The sequence below is a fragment of the Quercus suber genome, unplaced genomic scaffold (assembly GCF_002906115.3).
Source record: "Quercus suber isolate HL8 unplaced genomic scaffold, Cork oak 2.0 scaffold_11, whole genome shotgun sequence".
In the NCBI taxonomy this organism is placed as follows: domain Eukaryota; kingdom Viridiplantae; phylum Streptophyta; class Magnoliopsida; order Fagales; family Fagaceae; genus Quercus; species Quercus suber.
The window spans coordinates 2700362-2717228 of NW_027069477.1; the positions used below are offsets into that span (position 1 = coordinate 2700362).

The following is a 16867-nucleotide window of genomic DNA, read 5'->3' on the forward strand; positions in this document are numbered from 1 at the left end:
AAAAATAAGATAAAGGGACACACACACACACCCCCACTCAAAAGACACAAGCACACAAGAGTCACGTCTCCAAGGACCCAATGTGCGACCAACCAAAAGAAATTTTGGGGCGTCCACACTGACCACCCATCGGAAACTCCACTAGCATGAATAGTGCAGTACATGGATGACTATCAACTCTCCAAGCCTATACCTACCAGTGTACTTGAGCCATCTAATCTCCAACTAGCAACCAACGTCGCTGAGTCTTTTCTTCATTTGGCTTATTGGAGTCACCACCGTTGAGCTGCCAATGGAAAACAACAAAGGATTTGGATTTGATTTGGCTTCACTTAGTTACCAACCCTTCAACAAACTCACAACACTTAAGGTTTAGTGATGGAGGTGAAGGTTACAAATTTCTCTCAAGGATATGTCATTTGTGAGAGAAAATGAGAACATAGGATAAAGAGATTGGTTTCTCTAGACCAAGGCACTCTTTCTCATACAAAGGGTTGGGCTAAACAAATGCTCTCAACGTAGCAAACTCACAACCACCGCTAGCCACCACTAGCCACCACCACTGAAAACCAAAAAAAAAAAAAAAAAAACCACAGCCACGAGCAAACTAAAAATCTGTTTTTAAAAAAAATGTTCTTACCACGTTAAAAAAAATAATAAAAATAAAAATAAAAAAAAAAGGTGTTTTCAAATAGTTGTCTCAAAAAAATTGTTTTTCTCTTCCATCCTAAGGGGAATCCGAATTTTTTGCCAAGAAAAAGGGAAAATAATTTTTTATCACGTTACTAAATATTTTTACCACATTAGATTTCCCCTCAAAAAATGTTTTCTCCTCCCTTTAATTAAAAAAAATATATAATAAATAAATAAAAAATGAGTTTCCAAAAAATACGTTTTTACCACGTTGGAAAATGTTTTCAAAAAAAGAATTTTTCAAAAACTTTCTTTCCTTTTTTAAAAAAATATGAAACTAAAAGAGAATTTTTCTAAAAAAAATAATATAAATAGTCTTTACCACATTGGAATTCCTTCAAAAAAAAAAAAGCTTTTTTTGTCAAAACTCCTCTACAAAAACTTTTCCAAAAAAAATGTGCTTTTTTCCAAGCAATAAAAAGTTAACGTGGTAAACTTTTTTTCATACATTCTAACCTCAAGCTTTTCTTAGAATAGTTGTAGTTAAAGATTTGTATTCAAGGCTCTTTCCCTTGAGTCATTGAACACCCTTCAACCTTACATTGACCCTATCACTTTCTTTGGCACTAATGAATTTTATTTGTCATCTTTTTTTGCATGACAAAAATGAGAAAATGGTGGATGACAATAAGGTGCTACTCTTCCAACACCATTTTTTCTCTTTTCTTTTTTGTGTGAGTTGTAGTTTGTTTATTTATAATAGCTAGTACTCACATGCTACCTATGTATTAAATATTTTACTCATATGGTTGTTCTTGTATATCCTCACACATGCTATCTATGTATATACCTCACATGCTTCTTTGTAAATATTCATTGGAGTTAATATTCACATGCTAATTATAAGTAAATAATTACTCACATGTATATATGTATATATTGTTTGTAAAACTCTTTTTAAAAAAAAAAAAAAATCAAAATGCCAAGTATTCTATTTCTACACAAAAAGATAACGTTTGAAATAAATTAAAATGAGGTACTATTTTTGGATAGGCGTTGTGGGGTGCCTAACACCTTCCCCACACGTAATCAAACTTCCGAGTCCATGATCTTTTGTTCGAGACTTTTTGGTTTGCCTTAATTAATGAGTCCTTAAATTTTGGTTTAGTTAATTAGGTAATCTAAAACGAATTAGACACATAGGTGACCAATCACACCTAATACAAAACTGTAGGGTCACAAATTTTCGGCCCAGGCCCAAAGAGGATTTGGACGATGGTTTAGTGAGTCCAATACAATAAATTTATAGAGAGTGAGCTGAAGAGCTAGGTTTTAGTGATTTACAATAACGGCTAGTGAGTATTTCAACGATGATATGGCACGAACTACACGTAAACTTGCACGAAATGGCTGTCCGAGGAGATAGATAATGCTTTAATACAATAGTTTTGAAAGTTAATACAGCTCTAAATGCTACAGTAATACTTCCTTTTCTTCCTTTCTTCTATTTTTTCGATCCCCCTCTCATGACGGGTCTCTTACATTATATAGTCCCTTCTAGACCATTCTAATCATACACTTGTCAATAATCCATATGACCACTTGAGGTGTGGTCCCATCAGCCACCTTCTCTGGCCTTTCTGTGAGTTGTAGTGATCAAGGAGACACTGTTCAGGGGTCAACTCCATATTAATGCGGCCAGAAGAGTAGTTGTAGTGCATTGAATACAGTGGCAACAGCCTTTCTTTAAGAGATTTTCGGGCTCTTATTTCTGCTGCACGTGCGCATGGATCTTCTTTGTCGTGGTGATCTTCTGGAGGTTCACTGAAATTGCTGAAGTGCAGGCCAACCAGCATTTAGCACCATCCGAGGAGGATATTCTCCTCAGACCATCTCGCTCCACTCCATTCTTTATAGTTCTGGACTTAGGGTTTCTTTTAACTGCTCACCCTTCCTTGGACACACCATATCCCAAATAAAGCCCAAGGCCCATTGGGCAATTATGGGCTTCTACCCCCACAAAAACCAATAGCCGGTGGCGACTCCTAAAATAAAAATAAGATAAAGGGACACACACACACACCCCCACTCAAAAGACACAAGCACACAAGAGTCACGTCTCCAAGGACCCAATGTGCGACCAACCAAAAGAAATTTTGGGGCGTCCACACTGACCACCCATCGGAAACTCCACTAGCATGAATAGTGCAGTACATGGATGACTATCAACTCTCCAAGCCTATACCTACCAGTGTACTTGAGCCATCTAATCTCCAACTAGCAACCAACGTCGCTGAGTCTTTTCTTCATTTGGCTTATTGGAGTCACCACCGTTGAGCTGCCAATGGAAAACAACAAAGGATTTGGATTTGATTTGGCTTCACTTAGTTACCAACCCTTCAACAAACTCACAACACTTAAGGTTTAGTGATGGAGGTGAAGGTTACAAATTTCTCTCAAGGATATGTCATTTGTGAGAGAAAATGAGAACATAGGATAAAGAGATTGGTTTCTCTAGACCAAGGCACTCTTTCTCATACAAAGGGTTGGGCTAAACAAATGCTCTCAACGTAGCAAACTCACAACCACCGCTAGCCACCACTAGCCACCACCACTGAAAACCAAAAAAAAAAAAAAAAAAAACACAGCCACGAGCAAACTCGAGAAAGGAGAAACAGACAAGGTCGAGTGAGAAAGTTGACTTCAGTCGAGAGGGAGAAGAGGAGAGGCTGGGCATGAAGGCGTGGGTGGTAGAAAATCAGAAACACAGGAGAAGCAAAAAGAGGGAAAGGAGAGGAGAGAGCAATAACACGCGTGAACCAAATAAACAACATTATTTATGTTTAACTTCCAACTACAATCAGCTACCAAAGATGGCAATTTACTGTAGCTAAGAGTTAAAAATTTGTAAGTATAATACCTTTGATGTTGTGGGTATTTTTAGTGTATTGGGTGCTAAAATAGCTTTTTTAGCTATTTTAGCACCACTACTGTGAATGCTCTTACAACCCAAATCTTGAGAAAAGGAACTTTGTATAGTGACATACCTGATCCAATAATTTCTTTACCATTGCTTTGGCTTTTGTTTCCCATAGGTTTTTGAATATTCAAATGAATATCATTGATGGGAGCAACCGGTTGAATATGAATACCTGGAAAAAAAATATACACACATGCACAATTATATAATTCAAACTTCACTAACTATTGCAATTTGGCTTTATCTAGGAGTAATGTTTATTACATACAAATTATTTTACACAGTTTTATACACCTCCCAAATTAACTAGAATCATGACTTGAGTTTGTGTATAACAAATTTTGACCCTTATCTTAGATTACTAGCGACATTCATAAGGCAACACATATAGAATCAAGAAAACTACAGATTGGATTAATGGGAAATAATTTCTTCAAACAATTGATGGACACTCTTTAAATATTGGAAATTTTGGAAACAAAAGTAATACCGTAAAAGATATCAAAATCTTTAAGTAAAAGACTTAAATTATAGTTATGGTACTGGTAGGAACGTCCCATTAACATTTGTGGGGTGTTACTCATTTTGTGTTTAATTTTTATTTGTTTTTGTATAATTTAATAGTTTGGAGGGAAGTTTAACTCCTAATTGTCTTTTTTGAAAATATAAGAAGGTACGAATCAAAACTATAAGACTTTTGGCCCAGACGTTACCTATTTTAACATGTACTATTGGAATTGTTATTGGTACATAACTAATTCAAAAAATTTATAGAGAAGACAGAAATCTCTTAAAATCAGTTAAAATTAATACAGTCCAATTATGTTACCCATTTACATATATGGGCAAATATAGACAAACTATTTTTTGCCTCAATTTTTTTTCAAATAATCTAACTTTTATCTTTTTTGGAAATAAAGAAATTTTTAGTGTTTGTTTTATAATAATAACTTATCTAGCTTTTTGTTAGAATATTTTTGCTGAAAGTTTTGTAGCTAAAAGCTAAAACCTAAAAAAACAAAAGTTGATATTGAAAGATTTTTGCTGAAAGTACCGTAACTAAAAGCTAAAAACTAAAATATAAAAAAAAAATAATAATAAAAATAAAAAACCAAGAGCTGACTGATTTTTTGCTGAAAGTACTATAGCAAAAGTGTAATGTGGAACACTAGACCCACAATAAGCAAAAGAAGACATTGTATTTTGAGCAAAAATTATAAAATGGGACCCATAGATAGTTGATTGTTGATAACTTTTTGACTAAAACTTTGCAATAGAATACATATAACATGGAATCCTAAACTTAAACCAAAATAAGCTTGGGTTTTTTGTGGGACTTGCATGGGCCCACAAATAGTAAATAAGTTTAAGCAAAAAGCCAGTAAAAAGTTGGTGCTAAAAGCAGCCTTAGCGTTTTACAACATATTTAATATAAAAGTTACTAAAAATTATATATTTTGATAAATACTATGAAAATAAGTTACTAGGAATAAGCAAATCAAACGGACATATATATATATATATATATTGATAAGAAATCAAACGGACATATTAATAAAACTTTCTAAGTGAATATTATTATTATTGTTGCTGTTGTTGTTAATATATTTATCCAAAATTGTTTTTAAGTAATATAATTACAAGGTTAAGATATAAACAAGCTAATTTATCATAAATCTTAGTTATATTCTATATGTGCTGACTCATATTTTCTGTCACTCTCTTTTTCATGTCTAAAAATAGTAAATTATTAGAATGTTATATATGAGTAGAAGTTTATTTATTTTCAACATTGATTTAAGTTGGGTCATACACATTGTTCTTGTGCAATATGATTTTAGTTTGATGTAAGTGTTACACGTCATAAAATATGCTTTCACTGTGTGGACACACTATAAGCACATTAAAATTATAGAAACTCTATAATCAAAGCTTTAAGAGGTTTAGAAATGCTTTTCTTATTAAAATTCTATTATAAAAAAAAAATCTATATATCTAGAGAAATCATTATTTATTTTGATCATTTATAACAATTTTTTGTATTAATAATAAAAATTGGGCATTGGGCTTCTGCTTTGCGACTTGACTTAAGTATTATCCTTTGTAGGACGTGCTTTCTCAATATACCACACTATAAAATTAAAATTATTAAGAAAGATTTTTATAAATTAAATTCCACTTACTTTTGCAGAAATTTAAAAAAAAAAAAATGACTCCAATTAAAATTTAATTATCAAAATCTATCAATAATTTTAAAGAAGCTTCACCATTTATTTTAAATTATAATCTACAATAATTCTTGGTTTTGATAAAAGCTAAACTTACACAATATATTATTTAAATAATTTGGAAAAATTATATTTTAGACCTTATAATTCTATTATCTATTTAATTTTTTAATTTCAAATATTTTACTAAAATATTTTCTATAGATTTCATATAATAATGAAATTGACGTCATTTCACTTGAATTCCTTTAATTGCAACGATTTTCTAAGAATTCTTACGAATTTAAAATATGACTGATCATATGCTAAGAGTTTTTTAGTTCAATTGGTCATTCCTAAAATATTAAATTAGGACTATCTATTTCAAAAATAGATCCACACAATTATTGACTATAGAAATAGTCTCTTATGGTAATAATTTCTTACAAAAATCCTCTTAATTTTTCTAATTCTTGCATGTTTTTCCATAAGCATGTCAAAATTCATATTTTGATATACTTATTTTTCATTTCCAATGCTATCAAAGAGATCAAGTTATCAACGTAAAATCTTACTTTTTTTTAATTTCAAATAATGTTTAAGACTGTTAATCTTAACTTAATTTTTTAGAATTATTATTTTGTATTTAGGCTTATGAAACACATGGATATTCTAGAATTTATTCATATTTTAATTGAAAAAAATTATTTTCATTACATCAAAATGGTAGCATAGTACCACTACATGTGTTACCCGATGTAGTATTAATAATGTTGGGTGTTACAACCTATAGATATGTTTTATTTAACTGTCAAGATTTTTGTAATTCAATTGGCACCTATTTGTGTTTTTCCTTTTTCTAATAAAAATTCAATAGTTACAACGAGAGAGGAGAGGTTTGAACCCTGGTATATCTAGGTGAGAAGGTGCAAACTAGTTAAACTAAAAAGCACTTGGCAGCACCTCTTAATGTTTCTAATAGAGGCAACTAAAGTTCAAATCTCTCATTTCCTATTATCACTATCACAATATGAAAGAGAGAGAAAAACAAAAAAAAAAAACAAAAGACCATAGAATTTGTAAATTTAGATAAGAATGAAAATATATGATATTCCAAATTTCAACCCATTATTGGATGATACGATTAAGCGCCCCTCCCCCCCCCCTCCCCCCCCCTCTCTTAAATAAACAAAATCTGTTATTGCAGGATGTTACCCAAAAAATCCTTAATAAAATTAAATCCATTTGTCAAATGGGCCTCTTGTAATGCTTAGAGCATTGCACAATCTCCTCTTCTCTTTCATTTTTGGGCTATATTAGATCTACAAACGAAAGATATGGTTATGGCCCTCAAGGGCCCCCTTTTTCATAGATTTTTTTTAAGGGATATCATCACATAATTCACATTTATATAATTAAATTCATCCATTATTTGCATAATACTAAAACAAGTCAACGAAAAACAACAGTGAAGAGCAAAATGGATGGTACTAACCGGAATAGATCCATCGTTTCCAAAATACGAGCCGATTTCCACTTAGGAAATAATCAGGCATACAAGCCAGTGCACAAAAAGGGGACATACAAAATCTGTCTTGAGCAACAACCAAACGCGGACAACGGTTGAGTAAATCCAAAGCAATATCTATATTGTGTTGTACCATATGGACAGAGAAATTAATCAATCATACAGAATTATATTGCGAAAATTTCAAGTAGGAAATAATACTCAATGGATAGTTAAGACGAAGAGTTAATTCTTACCCAAAGCTCTGTTTTTTATTGCCTCGCAAACAACTGAAGCCCCCATGGTGCCATTTTCTGGCATTAGAATTTCTGGCGGAGTGAGCAAATAGAGATAACGAGCCAATTTTAAATGCCCGTTGTAAAGAGCCAGAACAACTGGAATAGTTTCGAAGTTAATTCCAATTCTGATCAAGTTCTCATCCTTTCCAAGCATGCATTCTGCTATACGGTAGTTTCCATTATAAGCTGCCCGAGCTAGAGCTGTGTAACCATAAATATCTTTTATTTCCAAATTTTCTCCAGACATTTGGTTTACCAACTCCTCCACTATATGCACATGACCAGCTTCAGCAGCAACATGAAGTGCGGTCTGGCCCGTAACTGTGATTTTTGCACTTATTGCGTGCGGATGGCGATTAAGGAACTCCTTGGCAGCATTCCAATCACCAATTTTCAAAGATTTGCATAAGTCCATATAAATCTCAACGCCTTTGTCACTTTCTCCTGCCAAACTTTGCTTGATTATTTATTTGTTTTTTCAGAGATTTTTTTTTTTCAGAGAATGAAATGAAACGAAACCAGTCTGAGATTGATTCTGAATTTAAAAATTAATTAAATAACTAGAGACATTGGATTTAGTACAGACAAGAGCCATACCGTGTCAAAGCAAGTGCAATATTAAAAATCTAAAAGAGATTAAAAATGATTCTTATTAACACAATAATTATGAAGATGAGTTAGTGTTTAGGAATCAAATCTACATGAATGTGAAAGGTTGAATAAATGTAATGCTACTAATGAATAATTAAGTAGTATGCAAAGAGAGCTAGGAGCAATGTCAAAGCCAAATTAATTTTATGGGGTCTAAGTTTTATATATATATATATATATATCATGAAATTCTAAATCCAAGAATAACCCCTCTCTCAGGCCTTCCTTTAGTTTATATATATATTGAAGATATAGACATAAAAAATAAAGAGAAAAAGAAGTGGAGTCAACTTTGTTGTTAGTGTACAAAGGAGTAGAGAAAGAATAGAATGATACATGTCATCTTTGGCATTGGCACTAGTAACCAAATATGTGGAAGTAAAATGCTTTTTTTAGATTTTGATGAACCAATAACTGAAAATGTTACTTTCAAAGTTTCAATAACTCAAATGAAGTTCCTTTGAAACAAAAAGTAAAGGTTCATATCTGCTTAGAAACTATAGATCGCCAATTTATTTCTGATGTCTATTATATATTTATATGCTCAGTTTGAAAACTATTATTTAAGACTAGGCCAAATGTCAAGAATGAACTGATTGGACAATTGCTATAGAGTAATTGTTGCAGCAAGTAGTACAACAGCAGTATCAACTCAATAACAACATGTAGTTAATGTGCAATTAGTGGCATATGGTTGATTGTAATCCGCACATGCTTATTTCAATTAGGTCACATGCGTATTTGAATTAGGACATGTGCTAGTATGAGCTATAATAGTAGTTTGATAGCTGATAGGAGATAGATAAGAGTTAGTTACGACAGTTAGTACTATAGAAGAAGTTGTTTCTAGCCAAGCCTAGCTTGAATATAAGAGGCTAGTTCTTGTAATCAAAGTTAAGCAATAAAGAACTAAGTAAATTCTGTTCCAAATCTCTAAATTCTCTCATTCTCCTTCTTAATCTCTGGGGGCTCAGTTCCCTCCAAAGAACCACTACAGTTTCCATTATCTAAACAGCAAACCACATTTTAAGGAACGTCTTAACAACCAACTTTTAAAAAAAGACAATGATATTCTCTTGAGGGATTGTAGTTTGTTAGGGACTACGGAAAAAATGTGATAATCAAGGTGCCGATGACATTTAAATTTTGCTGGACTTACAATTTATGGTGAAAAAAATAAGATGATGAGAGAATTGTCTTCCATTAAAAATCTGACCAAATTTATGAAGATGTATCATTGTTAAGCAATCAAGAAGTAGCTTTTAGAGAGAAACTAAGCCACTGTAGCTTATTCATAGCAATGTATGTGGACCGAAAACATCAATGCTTTGTACAAATAACTATTTTCTTCTCTTCATTGATGATTTTAGTCAAAAAGATGATTTTTTTTTTCTAAAATAGAATTATGAGGATTCTAAAATTATTTAAAATTTTAAAATGTTGTAGATATGTATAGTAGTTATGAAATTAAGACCTTGTGATTCAATAGAACGGCAAATTCAGATAAAATGAATTTAAAGAATTTTTTGAAACAAATAGTATTGGTCATCTTTAAAAGTCCTTAGAACGGTAAATCAAAATGGCATACCTGAAAGAATGATTTGATAAATTCTTAAAATGATCGAGAGCTATGATTCAAGATTAGAGTGGACAAAAGATACAGTTTCAACTTACATGTGTTTAGGAGCATAACATGGAGTTATCGTCATTATTTGTATGTGTTGAAAAATCCATTCCAAAATGCACTTTATATGTATTTTGAGTCTAAGCTTTTAGTGTCCAAAAGTGTATTGGATATCAATGTTGAAGAATGAAGAAAACTGTTCAAGAAATTGCTTGAGAGTGCTGAATTTTGCATCTCTACTGCACTTCGAAGAGACAGGCATATTGAGAAGTTGTTACGACTTTGTGTGCCTAAGGTTTTGTACTGAGCTACTACCATTTGTATTGGAGCATGTTACTGTGAAGAACTTTGCACAAATCAACTGCATCAATCAAGGATTGTTGTAAGATTCAACCACACATTGGTAGATTCATGTACATTGAAGAAGTCTGCTAAAAAGAGGAGTCCAACTAGGTTAGATATGGGCTTGGATAGGTCAGTAAGTTCTACTATAGGTAAGTAGGCACTTTAAGATTAGGTAATATTTCTTGTACTCGTAAACTCAATATTTGTTAGTGGATTATTCAAGGAGTAGTGACCTAAATATCACTCATTGAGGTTATTCCTGCAAAGGTTTTCCTATCATAACCATATTGCCTACGTCAAATTTATTTTCTACTGCACTTAACTCTAGACTAGCAATGTAGTTGTACCTTCAATTGGACATTGCATGTAATAGGACCAATTAATCAACATGAAATAGAAACACCCAAGAAGAATGGAAATATCTAGTTTTTTTTCTTTACCTAGAGAAGAACACGTTGATTAAGTTTGGAAGAACTATCCTATCCACGTCCATCTCCAACATCTCTTATTCATAAAAATATTTTCATTATCATCACTAGAAATAAGTTCTAGTTAAATACTATGGTAAATAGGAAGTATACAAGATCTCAATGACTCAACTAGAGAATATCAATAATCAAATATGTTTTTTTCTTGTCTGAGGACCTATAGAATATAAAGAAATGTTATCAACAAAGAGATCAAGGCAATAGAGAAGAATGATAAATGGAAGTAACAACTTTGTTGTATGGAAGAAAAGCTATTAATGTACAACGGTGTATAAGGTGAAGAAGAGTGAAAAAAAAGAGATAGAGAGATACAAACCAAGAATGTTACACCCAGCATTGGGTATTAATTGGGATGAGATATTTGCCTTAGTTTCTCGTTTAGAAATTATACCACTAATAATTACTAGAATAGCGTAAAATAAATATATAGATATCAAATATATGATGAATATGCTTTTTGAATGCTTATCTGGCAGAAGAAGTGTGTTATGTATATTTAGACCCCTATAACTTAGATTCTTTAACCTAATTAATTAACCAAGTTGTTACTTAGGTTTATTATACAGATCTAAGTTACACAATAACAGTCATTTCACATAAAGCAGAAAAGTAAATAAGACAAACGATATAATGACCCAAGAAAACCAATAAAACCATCCAGTTTCAAGGTAAAAAAACGTACATAAGACAAGCAATATGATGACCCAAAAAAACCAATAAAACTGTCCAGTTTCAGATAAAAAACCTGGGGAGGATTTACCTAAACAATCTACAAGGAAACCATTCACTAATAGAATGGAAGTGTTTACAATAGATTTAACCCTAAATCTAATGCTACCTCTTGTAATACTTACTCATGCAACCACACGCATCTCCAAATCCACGGACTCTTCTATTCTGAATTTGTTGAACACAAACACTCCAATTTGTGACATTGAGATCCCACTCAAAAGTTTAAATCATCAGCAATAGTTAATCTTGTTTGCAGCAATTTCAGATCTACTGGTTCTATTGATGTGTAGAAGGAATTCCAATAGTGACATTGAAATGAGAAAGCACAATTTCTTTTAGATCTCAAAAGGGGACCTCCAAAGTCATAACAAAACGTGTATCAGGCTTTCTTTTAAATACTTAGTGAAATATATCTAAAATCCTAGTTACTTGATGGGCTTAATGAGCTGTTGGGCCTTAACTAAATTCTACATTAAATTCTACATATTTCTGTTTCGATCGGTCCAACCTGGCATGTTTTGAATTCCTTGAACTTGCAGATTCCTTGTTCTTGTGTTCTAATTTGTAACACCTTGAGTATTATCTAATATACCCTATAGACTTAATAATTTATATTTAGACAAGTTTGTGTTCACGGTTTGCCAATTGTTCTAAACTTTTAGAACATAACAAAGTGTTTTTCTACTTTGTTGCCATGGGCTATACTCTCAAAAGGAATTAAGAGTTCACATATATTTACAATGAGAAACAAGAGAAACATTCTAAAGGAACACTAACAACAGAAATAGTACGAAAGCTTTAACAAATAATAGAAATATCCTCAAAATTTCAAGAAGTTATAGAGGACAGCTTAGGCTAATAATTTTCATATAGGGTAGGAAGGTTGAAGAACAACCTCAGTGGTGGAAATTAGAGCTTTTTTACACACCTTCATGACTCGCTCTTTTAAGTCAGCAAAATCATCTTTGTCAATGCTAGTTTGAGTAGATGGCAGACGTTTTTTTTTTTTTTTCTTGTTTTTTTTTAATTTTTTAGAAGAAAGACTGTTATCTGTTTTATTTCATAGAAGTAAAATCTTTAGTAAAACAATCATGCAAGTTAGAAGAAGCAAACTCCATTAATACCAATAAAGAAGATGACTTTCTCGCTCTCTGGGCTGAAGCATTGCCTTGTCAGAAAGTGTGTGAGAAAGAAGTGCCTTGGTGGAAGTGTGTGAGAAAGTTTGAGTGGATGGACATTATTTAAATACAAATAAAAGTAAACTTTCAGTTGTGTTTTAAGCAAACACTCCAAACTCCTGAATAATACGTTTCCATGTAACATTCTTTGTAAGTCACATGAGTTGAGATATCTTGATTGATTTTTTTTTTTTTATGTAAATGGTTTAATTTGAGAAGCAACTAACCAAATATGTTCGAGTAATTCAGTAAAAATAAATAAATAAATAAAAAGCAAAGGTTTGTGATGCAATTAGGCTTATAGCCTATCATAACGATGAAGATAAAGTAAACCCAATATTGTTAAATAGTTTGGTTAAAAGCCTGAGTTATTTAACACGTACAATGGAGAACATTTTCTTTGGTATTGGCCTCAAAAGTCACAACATGAAAATAAATGCGCTTTTTAGGACACATTTGAAGATTACTAATAGAATTATTCCTAATTGAACTTTTTACACTTAACATTAGATTGCCTTATTCACTTTTTAAAGAATTTAAACTCTTGTGATATAGCGATAATGAAAGGGCTAAAGATATGGAATTATGGATGATAGAAAGGAGTCCAAATCTTCTGTCCCATTTTACCTGTTCCACTCTATACTCCACCAATAAAAGTTTGCCACATGTCTCACCTAATAAATTAAATTATAATTTTATGCCTTTATTATTTGTTACCTAAAATAAATAACAATAAATAAATAAAAATAAAATAAACAAACCACCAACGCCTCCCCACAACTGATCCTCCACCCCCACCTTCACCAGTAGTAGGAGGAACAGATCGCCGACGTCGTCAGGAATTGCCGGCGACATCAACCCGACCAGTCACGACCATCCACCTCCGCTGGGTCCACACCAACACCTCCTTGTTTTCAAATCCAAAACGATTACCCTTAAAAATCAAAGCAATCTAAATATGGATCACAAATAATAAAACTCATTCATGGATTTGAAAACAAGGAGGACGTGATGTGGACTCGGCAGAGGTGGATGGGCATAACTGGTGGGGTTAATGTCCATGAAATCGCTTTCTAGAACTCCATAAAAAAAAAAAAAATCATGGCTTATACCCATTGTCCATAAATTGTTCATATGGGATAGTGGACGTTCCACTCGTAGACAATGAAAGTTGAACTTGGAACAAAATTTTTACTTTTTTAGGCCATTGTTTTGTTTGTTTCTGACCAGATTGGCGAGAAAGAAAGCAACATGAGAGAGTGTTTTTTTTTTAGATCGCTTTGATTTTTAAGGGTAATCGTTTTGGATTTGAAAACAAGGAGGTGTTGGTGTGAACCCAGCGGAGGTGGATGGCCGTGACTGGTCGAGTTGATGTCGTTGGAAATTCCTGACGACGTCGGCGATCTGTTGCTCCTACTTCTGGTGAAGGTGGCGGTGGATCAGTTGTGGGAAGGCGTTGGTGGTTTGTTTATTTTATTTTTATTTATTTATTGTTATTTATATTAGGTAACAAATAATAAAGGCCTAAAATTATAATTTAATTTATTAGGTGAGACATGTGACAAATTTTTATTGGTGGAGTATAGAGTGGAGCAGACAAAATAGAACAGAAGATTTGGACTCGATAGGAAGAGTCTTGTTGGGTTTGTCTTTTAAATGGGAGATAATACTCTCACTATAATATTGACTATTAAATCTCCCAATATTTAATACACTTTCTAGAAATTTTAAGAAATTTTAGGGGAGAAAAAATGCCCCTATACTTAAAAAATAAATGCTTTCATTCTTTCTTTCAAGATAATCTCGTGTTTATTAAATTATAGCACAAGTCAGCTAGGAGTAAAGGTGGGCAGTTAAACTTAGCCACCAGCTGGTTTTCTATTCAATGCATGCTATCTAGCTAGACAATGTGATACATTTTTTGCCTCTCTATGTAGAGCACTGAAGCTACACCTCCTAAATTGCATAAGCTCACACGACTAATTTGTCTTCAAATTTTCCATATATAAGCTCATCCGTTGGTTCGCAATAAGTTAAATTTAAACTTGAAAACCAAATAGGGTTTTTCTTTTAATATATATGAAAAATTAATAAGGTTATTTTAATCTTTCAATTAGTTGAATTTTTACATCAATAAATTTAATTTATGTAAATCACATAAATTACATGATTTACAATTGATCAATTTCATGTTTCACACATTAAATATTACAAATTTTAAAGTATATTTAATATCACATTATTTAAAATTTTAAATAATAAAACAGTTTATATAACAATAAATATATGAGAATCTAATTATTTCTAATGAAATGGAGAGGACTTCCAAAGTTTTAACCATTAACTGCGCGAAAAGTGTAATGTAATTTGAAAGATTTGTACTAAACAAAACCAACAAATGAACAAAACAATGAAAGAAGATGGTGGCAATGGGGAACTATTTGGACCTTAATTTCGTTGTGGCACGTCACTGTCTTTTCCAATTCTTTGGGTGGGAGGCTCTCCCTAAAACGTGACCTCAAGGCTAGCTCTAACGCAATCACAGCCTATTTCATTATTTTCCCCGACTTTTTACAAATGCTTTCAAGCTTTTTTTTTTTTTTTTTCTTTCCTGAAGTTTGTCGTCGTCTTAGTTATCTTTCAGCCTATTTTACACACAAAATAAAAGAGACTGAGAGAGAGAGAGAGAGAGAGAGAGAGAGAGATACCTGGCTTAGTACTTGAGTCAAGCTTGTCTTCTTCTAAAGGAACTGAAGCCATACGGTCCGAAGTAATCTCCCCAATATCAGATGAAATCTGGATAGTACCTGACTTAGAATTTGAGTCAAGATTGTCTTCTTCTAAAGGAACCGAAGCCATGCTGTCCGAAGTAAAACCGGTTTTTAAAATCACGTGAGAGAGAGATACTTGACTTTTAACGAATTGAAAGATCTAAATTACCTGCTACTTGGGTTAGGACCTTTAGGTTTGTACTTTTCTGCCAACGTTTCCCAAGCAATTCTGGCCGAAGTAATCTCCATAATATCAGAAAATCTGTCTGACCCTACTGAATTTTGGATCACACGTAAAGCCATGGCATTCATCTTTCTCCAAGCCTTAAAAGCAGCTTCATTTTCTGGTGTAGGAGGTTCGTTCGTTGCTTCAACAATGTCCCAAAGATCTTCAGCCATCAAATCTGTCTTCACCCGAACACTCCATTCCAAATAATTGTCTTCGTCTCTAAGAACAGGCTTTGTTTCCATGTTTGATCTGTCAATATAACCAAATTGTGTCTGAAAGAAAATAAATGAAGATTTGGCTATACCGTATATGCTACGAATTCCTTGAGAACTATGTGTGTTTCTGTAACAATAACCAGGGACGAACCAGGATTTTGATTGAGGGGGCCGAAGTGTGAAAAAAAAGAAATCAATGCAACTTAGCATGGCGTTAACAAATTATCATGGCATTAATATCAACTTTTTAAAATTTTGTTTGATAATAATTTTGAAGTCAGTATCGACAATTTTTGGAATTGAGACGTCGAAATGTTTAGAGATTGGGATACATGGATATTAGTGGTTGGCAGTGCTGCATCGATCACTAGCATTGAATTTTAAATAATTTAAATTTTTTCTTTTGAAAAATTCACATATTAAAATATTTTATTTTCAACAGGTTACATATTGTATTTGATTTTCTCTTTATTTACAAACCAAATAAAAATTTTATATTGATTATCTCATATGTGCAATAATATCGTAGCAAAAGACTAATTATGGTTAATATGTAAAGAATAATACAAGAATGTGGGCAGTGTGCAAAAATGAGGAGTTAAACTTACTTACCCCAAGATCCAAACACGCACTGGTATAGATACTAGAAAGGAACTGGTGACAAGAGGAACTCTTGAAGATTGAGGGAGAATTGGCGTGAAAACCAAAAAAAAAAAGGGAGAAGGAGAGATTAATAAAGAGTCACTGAGAGAGAACCAAGGAAGAAAGGTTTAGAAAAGAGGGTTAGGTATGCATGATGAGAAAAAATAATGGGAAAAGGGAGCGAGGTTGGAAATTTCTTAGCTGTTCAAACTACAAACTTTAAAACGCGTGCGGACGTAAATTAAAAAAAAATGACTTGACAATCATGGCGTTTCCAGTTTCCTTTATTTTTTTTAATTACACAAATTCTGGAAAATTTAACTCCACTACAAATAAAGATGCTTGAGCTAATTTTCTAAGTTCACC

The 16867-nt window shown here is 32.6% G+C and overlaps 1 protein-coding gene across 2 annotated transcripts in view; it reads right to left on the minus strand.

Moving 5' to 3' along the window:
• Nucleotides 1-15550, minus strand: part of LOC112031637 (uncharacterized) — a 36826-nt gene extending 21276 nt beyond the window's left edge. The window contains exons 1-4 of one of the 2 annotated variants that reach the window (XM_024064337.2): nt 15353-15550; nt 7585-8070; nt 7316-7465; nt 3681-3785 (exon numbers count right to left, since the gene is read on the minus strand). In XM_024064337.2, the coding sequence (XP_023920105.2) occupies nt 3681-3785; nt 7316-7465; nt 7585-8070; nt 15353-15503 (892 nt within the window). In that variant the 5' untranslated portion in view covers nt 15504-15550. The remainder of the gene's footprint in view (nt 1-3680; nt 3786-7315; nt 7466-7584; nt 8071-15352) is intronic. The other variant, XM_065778973.1, reaches the window with a different exon arrangement.
• Between the last annotated feature and the right edge of the window lie 1317 nt (nt 15551-16867).